At 36.3% G+C, this 20,401-nt stretch overlaps 1 protein-coding gene across 1 annotated transcript in view; it reads right to left on the bottom strand.

Annotated features, from left to right (window-relative positions):
* LOC140241964 (prominin-1-A-like) overlaps window positions 1–20,401 on the bottom strand; it is a 104,319-nt gene that overhangs the window by 4,198 nt on the left and 79,720 nt on the right. The window contains exons 20-25 of the mRNA XM_072321710.1: window positions 16,366–16,443; window positions 15,062–15,127; window positions 6,278–6,355; window positions 2,934–3,044; window positions 1,645–1,741; window positions 501–553 (exon numbers count right to left, since the gene is read on the bottom strand). Coding sequence (XP_072177811.1) covers window positions 501–553; window positions 1,645–1,741; window positions 2,934–3,044; window positions 6,278–6,355; window positions 15,062–15,127; window positions 16,366–16,443 — 483 coding nt within the window. The remainder of the gene's footprint in view (window positions 1–500; window positions 554–1,644; window positions 1,742–2,933; window positions 3,045–6,277; window positions 6,356–15,061; window positions 15,128–16,365; window positions 16,444–20,401) is intronic.

Genomic DNA, 20,401 nt, shown 5'->3' with positions numbered 1-20,401 from the left:
TCGAATTTCGCCAGTTTTAGGGACAGGCAATTTTTGGTTTTAGGGGCACTCTCTCTCAAAACTTTTTAAGGGCAGCAAGGAAAAGTTGCAGTAAGCATGGCAATTTTGAGAGAGGCATTGCGGCAAGTAGATAGGGCATTGCAGCAAATTGCCTTTTGCCTCCCGGGTAATTCGAGGCCTGGTTTGGGCATCAGGAATTATCCCTGTCCTTTTCAAATGACATTACGAACCTTCCATCTGTCTCAAATCTTGTCATTAGTATATCTTCATTTAAACTTTATTTTAACTATTTAAGATACCATCCAATACAGAATATTGCAAGGTTAAATGATAAAGTATTTCATAAAAGAAAATATAATAAGCAACACACACACAAAAAAAAAAAAAACTACTGCATCTTTACTAAAAATCCTGCACCCCATTTCAAAGGCATTGTTGAATTTCACACCAAAAATATTCAGGTTAATAATAGTCCACCAAAACAATTTAATGTTGTGTACCAAATGCCTGCTGTCTGCCCCACAGCCACCCACGGTCAATACTGGACTGTTGTCTGACCATGGCTGGACATGTCCAAATATTTTTTTTTTTTTTTTTTGTGGCCAGCATTAATATAAACAAAGAGAAAAAAACAAATAAATAAACATAAGTGGAATGACCAGTCAAAACATTTTCTGTGTTACAGATTACAAGTTGTGCATTCACAGAAGAGAAAATGATAAAGAGAAAGATTGAGAGAGAGAGAGAGAGAGAGAGAGAGAGAATATGAGAAGAATAAAAGGAAGAGGAACAGAGAAAAAGAATGATCAGGTACACAGAAATAATGAAGGGGGAAGTGTACTTGATGAATAATACACTTGTGAGCCAATGAAAGATATGCATTTCCTTTGTGGCAAACAAAAGTGACATGAATCAAAAACATAGAATTCTACTCCAATCACCATGAAGACAGTGTGTAATCCTGATGCATTAAATAAGAGACTCAGGTACTGAGCATTCTCCTTCTGCAATTCCTCCTTAAAATGAAAGAAAACCTCCCTACAGGATAACAGTTTCCATCGTTTTCTCATAATAAGTGTTCTCCAGAGCTACAAGAAATACGCTCTCCATCTGTAAAAATAAAAAATTGTCTGCTGAGAACCAAAAGGGCTTTACTGCAATTTTTATTAATTTTTTTTATTTATTATTTTTTAATTTTTTTTTTTTTTTTTTTTGGGGGGGGGGGGGGAGGTGGGCATCAGTTTATTGGTATCATGTTGTAGAGCTCAATCTCCCCTACATTATGGTGTCAATTTTGAATTATTTTCATTTTCAGTAACAAGGACACTCTTTGACCCTATATTTCGAACAATGCTTATAAATTTACCCACTTTTGATTTGTTTAAATATAAACTTTTTATTTCATGAAAATTCATTGTTTCATTTTAATTTACGCTCAAATCAAGAACGCGATAGCATCCTTCTGGTTCTCAGCTGATGAAATGCAGGTTTGAAACAAAGAGAAAAATAGATTTTCATACATGACAATATAAAAAAAAAGACAAAAGCATTGACACCACGCTGATATACATGAACAGTTATTGCTTCATCAGCCATGCCGTGCAAGCTCTTCAAATTGGCAACATTCTGCTCAGAGCTGAAGACTTACACCACGGTCCAAGATCCTCACAAGATGGTTGCCGGCTGGCATGGCGCATGGCGGCAGCCATATTGGCTGCATTGGTAAACTGAAGCCACTCCCCTACAGTGAGTGTTTGGTAGTTCAAGGGAGGGGTTGTGGGGGGAGGGGGTGGGGTGGGGTGGTGAGGGGCGAATGGATGATGGCAACACACCAGGAGCAAGTTTAGGATGGGATTGGTAGTAAGGGAGTGGTAGGAATGAAGTTTGAGAGCAGATATGATTAATAAAAGCACATGGCATTGTAAATAGATGCATATACAACATGTAGCTCATGTTTTGGTGCACATACTGCTAGATAAAACATAATAACATTACCTAGATATACAATGGCTATTATTGCAAAATAGTGGATTAGCAGTGATGTGAAAGTGAAAAATTGACAAAGACGGATAAGAAATGTCTGCAGTAAAACACCAAGTCATCATGATACATGTATAGGCCTAGGATATCCTCCCAGTGATTGTGATGTAGATTCCTAAAATTGAGAATTGAGGAAAAAGAGGTAGAACGTGACAGAACCTTTCATGACGGGACATGACAGGGGGAGTAATAGCAAACAGTGAACAAGGAGAGAGGCAGTGGATTTTGTAGCAAGAGAATATAACAAGAACTTGATGTTATGAGCATAAAAGTAGTTGAAAATGCAGCATGAATAGTGTGCCTTAGTGATGGTCAAATCTACTAGCACTACCCTAAAACAGATAGAATTAAAATCATTCTCGAACCTACGTGTATATTCTTAGGCATACGGGAGGACAAGTCACTGCTATCCCAATTACAGAGTGTGATATATACATGCATCTATTAAATGACTTTGTTACAGGGGTGAATGATAAAAATACAACATAAGTCCTGACCACTAATTGCTAGTGAAATATCAAAATTTCAGAACCTAGTTTCCGGACACATTCCCTTATAATGCACTCTCAATAACAATGAAGAATATTGTTTTTCATATAGAGGAAGTCTCAAGGTTGGTATCGCGATAGCTCACAACTTCGAGACAAAATTGCAATTTCTCAGTATAAAACCACTAATGCGATGTCCACACAACCTTAAACATTCCATTCTCTCTTTTGACACAGACTTACCGACGTTGATTAATAAACTGAAGTTGATTAATAAACTGGATGATAATTGACACACTACACACTGGGGTTATCAAATCATAACTTGAGTGGGGCACGAAACAATAATGGTGGGCGGAGGTTAGTAAACATTTGGTGGAAGGGGGGGGGGAGGGGCTGGCATACCCTCCTCGAAAGATCGCTGGTACTGCTGCTGCTGTCTGCCGAACGTCTCCAAGAGAAAACCGTTGCTTCCAGGCGCCGTCGCAGCACCGGACGAGCTGGCCCCAGCATTGACTGCTTGTCGGTAGGGGGAAAAAGATTCCACCTTTGCCAAATTATTCACCGAACTCAATCACACGTCACACTGATACTAGTAGTTGTTTTCTTCTACGACTGATTCATCAAGATACATTGGTTTCCTACCAGTTGTATGAACCTTTTTCTTTTTTTCTTCTTTTTTTCTTTTGCTGGCTGTTGCTGATACACATCAGTAAGCATTTTTTTTTTAATCTGACTTGAGAATTCCAGTGTCTTTTTATCACTACAGTGTGAATGTGTTTCCCATAATTTGCTTATATGCTTGCTGTAAGCATGCCAACAATATTGAATATGTTCATGTTATTGTAGTTTTATTGTTGTTGCGAAAAAAAAAAAAAAATCAATGAAGAGTTTTGGTTCATTACCAGGCACAAACTCATCATTCGGTTTTGTATTTGTTTTTGTTTTTGATTTTTGCTAAAAAAAAGAGATGAGTTTATGCATATTAGCAAGTACAAGTGTCTCTCACAGGTTCATTTAAGTGATGTACTGATTTTTTAATAGAACAGAAAAACACACCACACCAACATATCAAACATCCAACAACTTTCACAAAATGTACTTGATGTTAGTATTTCCTCATTATTTTTGTTCTACTTTTAATAAGTCATTTCGTTTTTCAGACATGCAATCAATGGTAGTAATAGTCACTTAGTACACCAGACAAAACTAAATACAGTCACACCCTCTAAATGATATTTCAGGATTTGAGGTTTGGAGGAATATTTGTGGCCTCTTTTGCCTACAATACTCCAGACTGCAAAATGTGATTATATATACAGTTTTCATCGATCATAATTTGAGAAAAATACACACTTTTGACATATCAAAAACAAAAATGGCTTTAAAAAGAAGTCACTTTCAATCTTCAAAAAACTTTTGTTTTTTGTTTGTTTGTTTTTTGGTCTCTACTGGTTAGCTGTAGTTTCCCGTGATCCTCCAGCATTTCTGAGGGCACTTCATCAATTGCTTGTCAGTGATTTTACTGACAAATTGGCTCTCAGCCAATCAGATGCGAGGATTTCAGTAGCTTAAAATGGTTGTCAGTGACCGCCGAGTTTCATGAAATGCTGTCCGGAAACCTATTGGTTATGTGAGATAACAATGGCCTACATATCATGTAATAAGAGCAATCGGTAAAGAGTTTTTGAATACGGTATTTCCTTTCCCCTTTAACTCTATCACAGCTGGGAAATGGGAGACACAGGGGCCAATCCAGGAATTCCATAAAAGGGGGGGGGGGGGCAAACTATTTCTGGTGCTACTTCCAGGTTTCACCTCATTTTTTTTCTTTTTATTTCTTTTGTTCTAACAACAAATAAAGAGGGGGTGCATGCCCAGTGCGCCCCCTCTGGATCCGCCACTGAGACATGTACCACACTCATTGTACTCACAGACATAACTTCACAATTCAAAAACTGTTCAAATTCATGAAATTCTTCCGTCGAGGTGTTTTCATTGCGACTGATTGACAGATTGCCCTACATTGACGTAAATAAGCACTGAATTGATCAGTGTTTTAGTAGTAGCCATGATAAAAAATCTTGGGCGTACATACTTGAGCAGGAGGTCGTAGGTTCGAACCCTGCTCGAGTATGTACGCCCATGATTTTTTATCATGGCCACTACTAAAACGCTGATCAATTCAATGCTTATTTACGTCGATGTAGGGCAATCTGTCAATCAGTTGCAATTCAAAATTGCTTTCAAACAAAATACACCAGTCCAAACACATAACATCATAACATACCAACACCATAATCTTTTGTGCAGTTATCGTATGTATATCAGATATATATTGCCAGTACAATCACTGGTACGAAGTGTGACTGAAATATTGTCCTTGTCAAAAAATCAATGTTATCTAATGCACTGATAGCCGAGAACCCAACTGGGGAGGTAATCTACTAAATAGGGATTGTCTGCATTAAGCCACCAAAGAACCCGGATAAAGTCATAACAATGAAACAAAATTTGTACACTGCACAATCATCAGCGATGCATACATGTATGTCTGGTAGTGTACCAATAGCAAATTTTGCATCCTTTGTAATAGTAATCTACAATTCAGGGGGACCAAATTTCTTAATTGACGAAGAATTTGCATAACATTTCTTTGCACAAAATCTATGGAGTAATTTTCAACTTCAGCTTGATAATTTGGCAGCAAGTTGTATGATAAATCAATCTGATTGTATCAACACATCTGCCTGTACTCATGAAAATGGCATCGTTGATTGATCAGCCAAAACTAAACAATTGATTCACTATTCTTGGTGAAATAGAGATTCTCCACACATTTGCTGCAAATACATTCAAGGCTAGAAATATTTGAAACCTAATCATTTTTCCCCCTTGCCAAATTTGGTGACGACTGGTTGTCAGTTTGGTCTTTCTACTACAATGCAAATGAGCTCTTTTTCCAGTTACACTTCAAAGTAAACAAAGACTATATCCAGCACAAGCAGATTTTGTGTGCTTGTTAGATAGAGGGTATATATATATATTTTTTTTTTTTTTTTTTTGGGGGGGGGGGTTAAGGGAGGCGGTGTTATTTGTTAGTCTATTAATAGTTTTTTTTGTTTTTTTTTTGTTTTTTTTTACTGTTTCTTTGGTATATCAGGACAGAGAGTGAACTTGGTAAAAATTATATCAGAACACTTAATTTACAAATTCATTATATTCATGTTCTCATTTTTTTTGTTGTTGTTGCAAAAAGACATACTGTACGAGCTGAAATTTTCACATACAGATATTTTCGCGAATTGCTACTAGGAGGACATTTTCACGTGTTGTTAATTTCGCGGTTGCGAGGTCTAACTGTACTTATCTATTCGGACGTTGTTATTTTCGCGTGTTGTTATTTTCGCGGTTCAAAGGCGATTCGCGAAATTCGCGAAAATAAAATCACCGCGAAAATTTCAGCTCGTACAGTAAGTAAAACTAAACTGAAACAAATGTCTTTATTTACATGTCTCCATGAAAGGCCAATGTAAATCATCAAAACCATTCTTGCCCAAATTTTGATGAAAACAGAAATTCTTCAGTAGCTTATATTTGGAAAAGTCACCTATGGCCAGGTGATATCAACTATCCACCAACAGGAGATAAAAAAATTCAGTGTGTTAGATCAACAGGTGTCACGTATATCACCGATTACTGAAACAACGCCACAATACCACGTACCACACGAGGGCGCAATTTCCTACCATTGTCCAAGGAATGCTCCTGATCTCTCAGCATGTTCTTGAAAACGGCCAATTTATTTCTCGCTACTTTCGTGCTTCCTGCATTCCGTGTGTTGTGCAGAGTTACAATTAGTGTACAGAAGGCAGGTACAAAACAAGACAGAGAACATACAAAACAAACAAACAAACAAACAAACACACACACAATAAAAAGGATATTTTTGGTTGCATAAGACGACAACAGGAAGTGGAAACGTGAAGAGAGAGAGAAAGAGCAACACTCGATTGTGAAAACATTTGGGTAAGAAAAATTAGCAGGAAGGAAGTAGAACATAAAATAAGGAAAAAATGGAAAGAGTAATAACAAAGTTCAAAGGGCAAGAGAACAGGCATCAACAGCAGGAAGCAGAAATGTTAGGTAACAGATGAATCAATTTTGGATATATTAGAAAAGAGCACAAATATACGGAGTTTACATTTGGAGAAACAGGGTGTTAGCCACAGAGGACAAAACATGTTTTCAGGGAAATGAAAAGCAGAAAGTGGAGGAAATAAATCATTTAAAGTGCGCATGGAAAAAGAGCTCTTGCATTGATCCTACTTGTTCAACTCTGAATACAAAATTTTCATATAAATATGTTTCCTCCTTTAAAATTTCACATCAAATACTCTCCTTTGTCGAGTCGGGTAACATGTTTCGTTGTGTATAACTTGATTCAGAATCAACAAACACAGTCATTCACATTCAAGCTGCACTCCGCCTTGAAATGTCTGATGAAACATTGACAAAACTGCCACTAGCTGTATTCTCCTTTTGTGAAAAAAGACATAGCACTTTTATTCTGTGTAGTAAAATAATCCCAAGATTCATATCAAAGCAGTAACTCCTTGTGCATATATTACAATACTACAATGCACCATTAACTGTTGTGCTTGATCATTCGATGCAGAGGTGCAAATATTCAAGTTGCACAACAATTTCATTTAAAAAACAACAAATGAGAGAAATCATGACAACAATTCTTTGTTTTTAAATCAAATCATAAAAGAAGGAGAGACATTAGGGGCAAGACACTTTGTCCACAGAACTTGAAGAATAGCTCCATTAGCAGCAAACATGGTTAAGACATAAACAAAACCCTGGCTTTCAACTTACACTGCACATAGCAAGACATACACTCTTTTGTTACCACCAAGATATTATCTATGTTCACATTGTAAGTTTCCAGGTTTAAATGTCAATGGAACTCTTTCACCTCTACGCATAAAAGTAATATTTCTCCGAGGTTCATCCATATCTGACATAAAACTACATTTACAGCACTGCCTCTAACAAGACTGTGATAACTGTATGACATTCCTTCCACATGCTATGTAGTCACAAATAGCAAAGAATTGGTAAATTTACATCCAGCAGTGGGAACAGGCACTATTTGCTGACAACAGGAGGTTTCTTTGTATAAATCTATGCTGTCATGTGTGCTTGTTCCTGGGTTTGGTTTCTATTTCTTATTCTTTATTATTTTCCTTTTTCATAACACATATGATGTCACCATGAAAAGATGTGGAGAGGTTGTTTGCAATGTTAAGTCACTTCATATCCATCTAGCTACAGATTATTATCCCTCTCCAATCCACACATTACTTCACAACTACCATACATGGATGTTGAATCTATGCAAATCTTTCTGTTGTCATGGAAACTGCAGAGCTACTACAGACTGAAAGAAGGCATCAACATACGCTGTCCTTAATTCCATACCCTATGCTTTCACCTCACTATGCATGATGACCGTGTATACAGTCCCACCTATAAACAATCCTGTCGGTTCCAGTTTAAAGGATCCACCATAACTGTCACTATCTAGACAATGCAAGATTTGTTAAGTTATTCAACATAGTATGCATAATTCTGCTGTCACTTCTGCTACCTTCAATCTTCCTATGGCCTTCTTGAGTATTGAACAGGAATACATCTCCTAAATCAATGCAAATCCATTCCATTAAATAGAAGGCATGTAGGACATACTGCACATACATTTAAAAGCTGCTCAAGTACTTTTCATTTCCAATTTTACGATTAGACTGATTTCAAACGAAACTTACAAAATTGAAGCATAAGTTTTCTGAAGTAATAAGTATTTGTGTAGCTTTCTTGTGTACCAGTATTTGTGAAAGTGGTCAGAAACTATTTTTCTCATTTTCTTCTCTGCTACAGGACAAACAACCAACTAAAAAATGTACATTTTTCTCTACTTTCTTTTCTTCTTAAAAATTGTCTTCATCAAATGCATTGCTGATACATTTTCAATCAAATCTGCCAAATTTGCCAATCTTGAAAAAAAAAAAAATTACTGTGTCAGTGCACACTGTGAGCTGAACATATAAAACATTAAGATTGACTTGCTCATATTCACTGAGAAGATATATATCTGATCTGAAGGTCTGAAATACATAAATTAAACAGAATTCACATTCTGATTTGACAGTCCCTGCCTCAAAGATGCAGTCATGTTGCTGTACAATAATTGCGCGATTGTGATCACTCGTAAAAGGTGCCTATGTACTGACCATGTACGATAATTTTTCTCTGACAACATTCCTCATTAAAACGCTACTGAAGCACCACAACTCGTTACTGAGTAATTACACATTCCTCATAAAATTTTGCATTAATCACTCACATTGAGAGGTGGGATTGATTTTCGACAAAAGCTGAACACACATGTATATCTGCTTCTGAAGCTGCAACATTAGCGAGAAATTATCATGTTGTTTGCTTGTTATTTTTCAATGATGAAGAGCACAGATATGGTTAAGAAGTAAAACGAGCACAGAATAAATGTACATTCCTGGGAGGAAAAAAAAAAACATCTATGAGATGCATTCAGAATTGTATAATTTAATATGTGTGGACGTAATGCCCTTCCATAATGTTAGTAACAATTCTAATACTACTAGCATTCGTATACATAGATGCAGTAAATGTTGCTACATTAGGAAAATCCATAGCAAAAAAAAAAAAAAAAAAGCATAGGAGTTACAGCGTAGGCATGGTCTCTGATTATCATGAGTAGACTTGTTGCACGTCACTTTCAGTCTTTTTTCAAATATTTTGTTAAAAGGGTTAGTATGCAAATGCATCTAGCTACTAAAATTACTAGCTTCACTGCATATGACTCTGCTCTCTTATAAGGAATAAATAAAATGTATATAAATATACGAAGTCAAAAGTACTTGTTACCTGAGTGCAGGTATCTATGGATGAATTTAATCCTAAAATGGACAATTTCAACCTAAAATGGAGCTCTGTATTCATGAATAGAAATAGTTGTAAGTTCATTCAAAGTGTCACATGAACAAGAGGGAGGTAAAATTCAGGATATGTGAGCATATTTTCTGGTACATGGGAGGATGTGAAGCAAATTGGATCCTACCTATTTCTTGAATGGCCAATACTGCAAGCATTACATATTGAAAAGATGTTTCTATTTGCGTCTGAATATATTCAAAGGGCAATCATATTGATGTCTGGATTCTATGCTTGGTTAGAGTTTGGTTATCTACCCCCTCGCAAAGAGAGAGAGAGAGAGAAAGGGAGAACACGTATTAAACATGATGTCACACTGCAATTCCAGGGATCAGTTAAACTCAAATCTTCTCTATCAAAACAGTCGAAGAAAAGGGATGAATTTAGCTCAACATACAATTAGTCAAACCAGAAAACACATAAAGCAGTAGGTGACCCATTCAATTTCCGTTTCAATACGAAAGTCACTTTCTTACAGTTAGGCCAACAAAGGAGCTTGGAAATCAAACAAGATACTAGCAAGAAAAGCTAGCACAGACCCCCACACTACAGCCCGGCAGACCAAACACAAAATGTTTGAATAAATTAAATGGATAGAAAGCTGCCACAAGATAAGACAACTTGGCTGATTTTGGTCAATGCATCCGCTCAGAGAAGCCCAGCTACACAAACTTGCACCTGGCTGCAAAATGCAGGATAATATATGCCATGATGTACAATTTTTGAGAACCATGTACTCAACTCCTAGTATATTGGACAGAATTCCCATAACTACTCCCCAATAGCATATTCCACTGATTATGCCTCCTTTAAGATGGATGGCTGAAACATGCCGCCAGTTTCTATCAAAACAAAATGAGACCCTATTGCACCTGTCTTTGCATGTCATCCAAATTTCACTCTAATATCAATTCACAAACAGAAATTGGTGTCAGGGGAACCGTTTGAGATTCATCTGCCTTTTGTTCTTCCATCTTTGCATTTACTTCTTGAATGCCATGAGCATCTTTAGACAGCCGAGTCATGAATATGTGGTTGCTAGATGCCCACATGCTCGGTTACTAGTTTAAGCAGAAGAATTGTTCTTTTATTCCTATTAGATACTTCAAAGATATCTTGTGGTTCTCTGTAAATATCCTCTGTAAATATCATCATGGATATCACCATTTGCTTGCTTTTTGTATGGATATGTCGAACCATCCATTTTAGCTATTAAAGCGTGTAAAAAAAGGAGTTCTCCTTTGAAATAATCTTCCCTGATACCAAAACACCTCAACGGCTTTCACTTGCCATCATGACAGGCCCTATCGTCTTTTATCACTATTGGAACCAGAGGCAATCATCCACATCACTGAATGATGTTATCTATTTTGAACCCGGTAACACCTTGTAGTTCTTCAGGTTACATAGATTTGAACTAGAATTTCAACAGTTCCAGCTTATCCTTCTACAATATAGAATACAGTAAAAGAATTAGAATTGCTAAATCCAAGAGAAAAGATGATTATTTCTGCTCCAAATTACTCCACGGCTTACAAAGTTAAAGCAGAAATCTTTATATTTTGGATATATTCTCTACCATGACATATGTCCCTTATGATTAAAACTATGGAGACATAAAAGGCAACGATTTCATAATATTTTTCAGCAAATTGGTCACATCTTTACACTCTCCATCAAGAAATATTGAGTACTGAGTGCCACAGACCATTCCTGCACAAACTGCTCAATGACATTTCCCTTATTTTTAGTCAAATATGTCTTTCACATTCTTAATTTAAGCTTGCTGGGATTTTTTTAATTTTTTGGAAGGCAAGGTTATCAGCCAAACTTAATGATGGATTAGAAAGCTGGATTCTATCTCTGAATCCGTTAGAGAGCAATGAATGTCATTAGAGTCAAACTCGGAGCTTGTTAGGGTTAGACTGAATCAAAACTAACACATATGATATAGACTGATGTTATTCAATTCCAAGTCAGTGAGAAGAGAAGAGGAGCAAGACTTGAATGGTTACTTGTCCACTAGAAATTTCTGTCATTGTAATTTAAATCCAAAAATGTAACTACCATCTCGGTGACAGGAAACAACAGAGGCCTTAAAATGGCCAAATCAATCTTATCCATGATATCTATGAATATCTAACAAATTGCACAGAGCTGCACCTACACTTGTTAAGTTATGACCATTTCTAGGTCCATCACAAATTTGACATTTGAATGTGACATAAAGAAGTTTCAAGACTCTTGTCTCAGTATATAATCCCCTTATATGGTAACATGACTTGTAAATTTCAGGATGGAAACAGAGATATTACACAGAATTACTCATTTTTGGGTGTCAATAACAATTCTGAGGTGGACACACAATGAGATCTAATGTATTTCAATTTGATCAGGTGACATTCTAGAAGCATGTCATATTAAAGCATTATTTGGGAACACTCAGAATGAAAGGTGGTAAAAAGGAACACTTTATGTACAGAGTTGCAAGGAATTAAGATATGACAAAGAAAGGATAGTATAAAACTTTATGCTTTCTTGATAGATCTTGTAAAAAAAAAAAAAAAAGAAAAGAAAATGACCTAAGATGACATTCACACACAAAAACTGGGGAGAAAACTCTTCAGCAGTGCAAGTGAATCAGAAAGAAATTACCCCGTCTGCGTCAATATACTCTAAAGCTTTTGGGAACTGGCAAAATGAGATGAAAAGAAAAAGGAAAAACAGAACAACACAAATGTAAATGTGGCCACTCACAATCCAATGTCAGAAATATGAAATCGAAGAAGAGAAATATGGCTTGGCACACATTCAGTGGCACTCTTTTATGTCTTTTTCAGGAATGTACGTGAGCAAAAAAAAAAAAAAAATTTCAAACATACCTTCTTTTTTCGTAACTGCAACTTGGCAAGAACATTTAGAAACACTTTCATTTTGACAATTAAATACTTTTTGACCAAAAAAAAAAGTATATTAGACGAGTGGGCAAGATGCATTTGTTTCATGCTATCTTTTATTCTTGATGTAGCACTTTAAAATCTTCCACTTATGTAATCATCAAAGGTCTAAAACAAATAAAAATATAATCAAAGCACTGTTAAAATTCAATGATTAGAGAACATATGGAAAACACTGTTATCTGAGTTACCACTCTCATATTTTCGGGAGTTTACGGGAAAAAAAAAACACCCACAAAACATTACAAATATGAGTACACTTTTATGAAGACCACACATAGAACATCATATACATATAAATATTTACAAAAGATACATTGTAAAAAAAAAAAAAAAACTACACCTCTACATATCTACAACAGCAACAATTAGGCAATCACATGTTAAGAAGTGAATGAGAAACTGAGCAGATCACTGTGGTGACCAATAAGATAATCCCACTCATCTGTAGAAATATCACATGACTACAGAGAGAAAAAAAACAGTAGATCAGCAATATCATAATACCATTATGTTCAATGCACAACAGAAAAAGTGTGCAGTATTATGCTATTCATTCCATTATATACTCCCTCCAAGAAGGGCAGAAGGAAAAAATGAGCTACCACTTTACTTATCTCCATGTATAAAGTTAAACTTGTTTGCAATATCCTCGGCCTCAAATTGTTTTGGTCCCCCACCCTGAAAGCGAGCAACCTAATCATTTGAGCCATCAACAGTTTTTGGATGGCAATTTCTTGACTTTCTTAGTAGCCAGCGAGCACGTCAAAGTTTGTTTTGCAGCTCTGCTTGGTAAGAAGATAAATTACAGGACAATTCCAATATTTCTCTTATCTTACAATGTACATCACAGGTTGCTGCTGAGAGATACAGGGTAGAAAGCTCTTTCAGTTCATCAGCAAATGAGCTCAAACATACCAATTTCCTGCAGCACATACCCACTTAACTTGTCACCATCCCCCCCCCCCCCCCATTTCAATACTCATACTGGACCATCATTCTTTTACATGTGTGTGAATTACGATACAAAATAAGGAAACAGTTCCATCACATACCACTTATTCATACGGTAGCGAAAAAAAAGCAAAACACACGGCATGACTTCAAAATGGCACTTGCAGAACATGAGTTGAATTCATTATCATTAAAAACAGAATTATGAATAAAAAAGTTTTAAATATAAATACTCTTACTGTATTTACATTGTGCAATATAGAGTGAGTCAACCATAAGTATTCATCACTATTGCAGAAGTGCATGCGCATCACTACATCAATGTAAACATACGCTGTACTTCTCTGACTACACAAGTGATTATCTGTCTCGTTCACACAAACACCAAAAAAAATGTGTACCCCTTTGGAATAGCCGAGTGACTAGACGTCACTCGAATCATCAAATCATAACAAAAATCGATGACAAAAGTGAGGAGACCATTACTACCAGAATAAGAAATCACCTCTTCAGACTTTGGTACGATAGTTACATCTCAAACCTCAAGGCATTGCTAAGTTTTGACCTCCATCTTGCATCTTTGCTTCTTCCCGTCACATGACAAGCACTTCTATGCCTCATTTTTTTTCCTTTGCACTCCGTTTAATTTGCTCTTTATGTTCAGTTTAATAGCACACAATAAATTTCATCATCATTATATTTTATTTTCCTCCAGTACAGAGGATGTGATATACATTGTAGATGAACCCTCCCCCCTCAAAAAAAAAAAAAAAGAGCAAATTTGATTTTCCTTGATCCAGCAAGGTATCTCAATTTTCATGAGACAAGGGATGGCTGTCATCCTGACCCAGAGATGAGTATAACATGGAGAGGAGTTTTCTAAAAAGAAATACAAGTCTATGGCTACGTACTTGACACACTTTGCGATGTTTATATGGAAATCCAGCCCGATGGAATTAGGACTACATTTACAATGATCTGTCTAAGGCTGTATGGGTTTGTGATGTTGCTGATTTCCCTGTCTACTTCACATACATGTATGCACTACAGGAATGAACAATGCTTACAAACTGTGAGATGTAGACACTTCTTTGCATGAGGTGCTGGATATAATTTTTTTTTGATTTGGTACGATGCACTCATGAATAATGCGACTGAACACGTCTTTCACGTCACTAAAACACGTGGATGATGGTAACAAAAAAAAATAGCTCAGACTGATGATGAGGCTAGATACATACACACATGGAAGATGTTACGTAATCTGCGCCTCTAGCACACACACACACACACAAGCACACACACAAAATCTACATATATATGTACTTCTTAGACATCACAAAGCTCTTAAAACTGGGCTACATGTGACTGGAATTCTTTGAAGATGTGAATTTTGAGGAAGGGGGGGGGGGGGGAGGAAAGAAGAGAAACAATGTCTCCTGGACCCTTTGGGGTAGAGGCGTTACCCCAAGGGAGGGGGGGGGGGGGAATATGGAAACAGATGACTGAAAAAAAAAAAAATTGCCTTCGAGTTGCTTGCTGATCAGAAGTAGTAATCGTGTGGAGGGATATTGAAAGGCTCACCAGGGTTGTAGGCTGGCGGTGGCGCCATGGGCCTCCCAAGGTCATTGTAGGCTAGGATGGGCTCGTCTGTGAGATGGTATGAAGGAAAGAATGAAGGATGGAAAGGAAGGATGGACAGAAAGAAGGAAAAAGGCACCAAGAAAGAAGAGACAATGGTGAAACCAGGAGAGACATTAAGAAAGGAAAAATGGTCACACAAGTAGATAGATGAAGAGATAGGAAGAAACACATAAAATATAGACAAAAGAAAGAGATAGATAATAATGACTATAATGATAATGAAATACATGTATTTATAAACCTGGTATTGCGCTTTCCATGAACATGTTCCATTGCCCTTTACAATGGAATTCTTTAATGAAACATGAGTTTTAGATGTGTTTTGGAGACGTTAAGGGATTGATGGATGTAAAAAGTTTAGGGTAGTTGATTTCCCAGTTTGGAAGCAGCAGATGAAAATACTTTATCACCAAAAGTATGGCCAGATAAATAAATAGATAGATATATCGATAGATGAATAAATAATATACTGCATATAAGTATACATGTATATGATAATTTGAAAAAAAAATACTGTGATATTTCAATAATGAAAGAAAACGTCATCCTCGAAGCTCTCTCAAAAAATCATCCATTATCAAAACTCTATTCATGAAGAATGTTTGATTTTCTTTCATTTTTATCTTTGCAAATGATCAAGAACCAACACTATGCATCCGTGTCAAAACAAGCCAATGGAATTGGTCTGATTTTCATGATGCACATTTTCTGGTCTTTTTCCATTTGTGAGATCCCCATGGAAATGCGAGGCTTTTCTTGACATCAAAGCAAATGTACAATTGACTACAGTCCGACCTCTGTATCCAACCATGTTGGGACCGGCAGCAGTTCGGATTAGTGATTTGGCCAGATATGGGGGAAACAATGCTTATGTACATATCATGTACATGTAGCTACCAACCCTGTGGTAGCTGGGTAGGTAGTGTAAGCTGCAATAGGTGGTGACATCTACATGAACTTATCAAAATGACAGTCTGTTTTTTTGGTTTTTTTTTTTTTACAGAAATTGAAACATTTTAATGTTGAATTCATATCATATTTCTGTTGGGAATGTCATAGGCAAATCATGTGAGTTTTGTAGGAGTTTTAATTGAGTCTGAAATAACTTCTTTTTTGTTTCATCTTCACAGTGAGAACATGTCCAGATGATAGAGAAGTCCAGATAAGAGATAGATGGATAATCGAGGTCAAACTGTACATTTATCATGGCACTATGGAACACGAAAAACAGTGTAGTCCCATACCTTGCACGTAGTGCGGGTTTTGCTGCGCCATCATACTGTGAGGCCTCCCATTGTCTACCAGACGTACATCCTCTGTTCCTGGAGGGAAGAAAGATGTGACAAGTGCGGACAGCAAAGTGAAAAATTCCATAGGCATGATGATGGACTAGAATAAAGTCATCATCCTAATCATTTTCATTGTCACTATCACCATCATGATCATCATCTTTTCTTTTATTCTCATCATCATCATATCATTTGACAAACTGCCACATAATGCAGGCAGAAACAGTTTGGCAACAAAAATAAAAATGCTTTAGATTATAAGCATCATAAAGTACACATATGCCAGTATATCGTTCACCATTGAAGAAAAACCTAGACACGATATGAAATAGGCGACCTTGAGGCAAAGGAGCAGTGACTACGTATACACGCCAGCCCTGTACATTGAGGTTAAAGCATTTAGTTCAAAAGGGGTGGGAGTGGGAGAGAGGACCAAAAAAAGAAAAAAAAAGATGGATGGAAATATTAGGAAAAACAATCACCACAGGTCTGTCAATAAGGTCAAATTGTGCATTTTAGTGCCATCCCACGATAAGAACCGCAAGAAGATTAGTTTTCAAAAACAGTTTCTAAGACTGCCGCTTTTTAGCACTATCAAAGTATCAAGAGTGATGCAGGCATAATCATTAGATAGTCCCTTTGCATTTCACCTCTACATGTACATGTATATTTGTGCATATCAAACCCCAATAGACAATTCAAAGTGATTTGTTTTCCTTGGTTGTTATCGTTCTTATCAATATTGCAATACTGAAGGTTGGAGCTCTGTAGAATCTACCCTACTTGACAGAAAAAGATAATAAACAAGGAGATAAGAAGAAAAAAATGATGATTTAGCAACTGCAAAAATGCAAAAATAAATAAAAATAAAAACAAAACAAAAATAAAACCAACTAGAAATGTCGCTACGGCGACTGGTATGCCTCCGCCATAATACATTGTTCTTCTAATAGGTCTATAGTACAATGTCTTGACAATGTGTGATGACAGTTTCACATAATTGGCAAAATATTAAAATGACAGGTTTGTCACAAATGTGCTGAATGTTCACTTTGTTTGAACTAGGTTCAATTGAATGAATGACTAAATTGTCACAGTGCAGGTATTTGGGGAATTGGGGATTTTTACTTGGCTTTTGACCCTTTTATAAGTTTATGCATTTAGTAATCTTCAAGGTATGGGGAAAAAGTGTAATTTCAGTATCAAATGGTAAAATATTACCATTTAAACCTGGCCTTTGACCCTTGACCTTTGACCTCAAATTTCACAAGAGAATCACTGTTAGGTAGAACATGCATAAATGTATGTTACAAGTTTCATGACGATACCTTGAGTTACTTTTGAGATATGGAAGAAGAAGTAAAGTTTAGCACTTTCACTTGACCTTTTGACCTTTGACCTTTTGGCAAGAAACTTCCCACAGAATATCTATTGGGTAATACATGCATATATCAAGTTTCAAGAAAAAATCCTGCAGGCATTGCATAAATATGAGCGAAGTAGTGACACTTTGACAGGCTGACCTTGACCTTTGACCTTTGACTCATGACTCCCAACTTCCCTAGATAATCACTGCCCATCAGTACATGCATATATACGAAGTTCCACAAAGATAACTTGTACCATTTGCAAGATATGGAGAAAAACGTGAAATTTCAACCTTTGGACTTGACCTTTGACCCTTGACCTTTAACCTCATGACCCAAGAATCTCTCTGGAGAATCTTTATTTGTAGTTCATATATAAACAAAGTTTCAAGAAAATACCTTCAGGCATTGCATGGATATGGGGGGAAACAGTGAAATTTTGAGCATTTGACCTTGACCTTTTGACCTCTGACCTTGAGCATGTGCACCTAAAAGTTGATAGGCACAACTTCGCCCACTCATACATATACATGCCAAGTTTCATTAAGATTCCTCAAACAGTTTTTTAGTTACGCTGTCCACAAAATTGATTATGGACAAAAGGACGGACAGACGGAAGGACAGATGGATGGAAGGACGGACAACCCGAAAACATAATGCCTCCGGCACCACTTCGTGGCGGAGGCATAAAAACACAGAAACTGCCGCCAAATATATGTGCAGACAGTTTTCACTAGGAATATATGGAAGGCTGTTACACTGTTATTTGACTCTAATTCCAGCTACATATATGATGCAAGATTCTTTCATTACACATCAGAAATGGAGAATATGAGAAGGAAATATACAAAAATACTGACAAATGAACAGAACTGACAAAAACTGGGACAAAAGAATGGCTAGACAGAAATACCAAAGACACACATACATATAGAATATGTTTGAATGTATGTACATGTATCTGTATGTTTGTGTGTATGCATGTATGTACAGCTGTATACATACATGAGTATATATACTTATTACTATGTATGTGTATATACATTTGTCTGTGTATGTATGTATTTATGTATGCATGAAATGTCTTCTACAAGAGAGAGAACATCATGTTATGAAGAAACCATAAAAAGGGGCTGATGAGCATTTATTGTTAGGGCACACGTTTGGGATTAATACTGTACAATATAACCCCAAAGCAACCCACTAAGATAACCAAAAGATTGAAAAATGAAAAGAATTAAACATGATGAAATGCAAAAAAAAAAAAGAAAAAAGAAAAAAAATAAGATGAGAAAATGGAGAGAAATTGAATCATAATGAAAGTGATTTCCCGACAATCTCACAACCTACGTACCACTGCTTGTTGGTAATTGGGTAGATGGTAGTGGCTATTATCAGGCGGACCTGTGACGGGAAATGGGGGTGGGGGAAACATGCAGGAAAGGACATGAACATGGGGAAATGAAGGAATAACCAAATAAAACACCAAAAAGGAGGGAAATGGCAGGGAGGATGGAACAAGTTAACTGCAGGAAGATAGAGCGTAGAACCATTCAACCATTTCCAGCAGGATGAAAGAAGTCTTACATTCCAGATTACATCATTCTGTACTTTGAAAAGATGAATGTCATGGATGTTGCATCCATAATAAATTATACCCGTACCTTCAGCCTGGTTAAATACAATATGTGGGACTAAGATATATCACTGCCCAAATAAATTTTGGATTATAAAGATGAATAAATAGCTGTTGGAAATTTGTAGATTGTGTAATCCATCTTGGATAAATCTGAGCCTGCACAGCTAAAAATGCAATTCAAATATTATATTTCTTTGTGCCTAAAATGCTAGCATCAGGCAAGTCTCTACAGAATGTGGGGCTAATTTACATATCAACCAAATTGCATGCAAAACATTGCACTACAGATAGACTCTTCTTGATCAACAAAAGCATTCAGATGTTCTCACTTTTATCAAAACTTTGAACATTGTGTGACAGACAATTAGGTGAAACAGTGATTTGGGGGCTTGTTAATGTTATTGCACTGAAAGTGGTGAGTAAACACTCCATATTGGTTTAAAAAGACACCTACAGCTGCTAATCAATGCTATGGCATAATTCTAAATTCTTATGACAATAGAACCAAAGTCAACTGTGGAAGCTCGTCCTTAATCTTCATACTCGGCAGAAAGAATGTATGAAAGCTGGTATACACTCATGAATCAACCTGTAAAAGTAAATCAGATTTTTGCCTGTCTTCTATTCTTTTTTTTTTTTTTTTTTTACAGACTTAAAATGCTTTCAAAACTGTTAAGTGCAAATTCGTAAGGTGACAGATACTCTCGTACAATTGATTTTTATCTTTTCATTGCCAATACTAGGATATTTTTCCTGCTATGATTTTAACAAGATGCTACTTAATATGCTTAACTGGGAATTACCACCCTATTATTACATTACACTGTATGTTCAGGAGGCACACAAAAAAAACAATAAATAAATTCCTTTCTGTCACATTTGTTAATTCATTGCCTGTGCTGGTTCATTCCATCACAAGTCTGAATGAAAACAAAAATGCTTAAATATCCTTTTATGTCTTATTTCATAGCACACTATAAAAAAA

Source organism: Diadema setosum, chromosome 18, assembly GCF_964275005.1.
Source record: "Diadema setosum chromosome 18, eeDiaSeto1, whole genome shotgun sequence".
Classification (NCBI taxonomy): Eukaryota; Metazoa; Echinodermata; class Echinoidea; order Diadematoida; family Diadematidae; genus Diadema; species Diadema setosum.
This window is presented reverse-complemented; position numbering and strand designations above follow the sequence as displayed.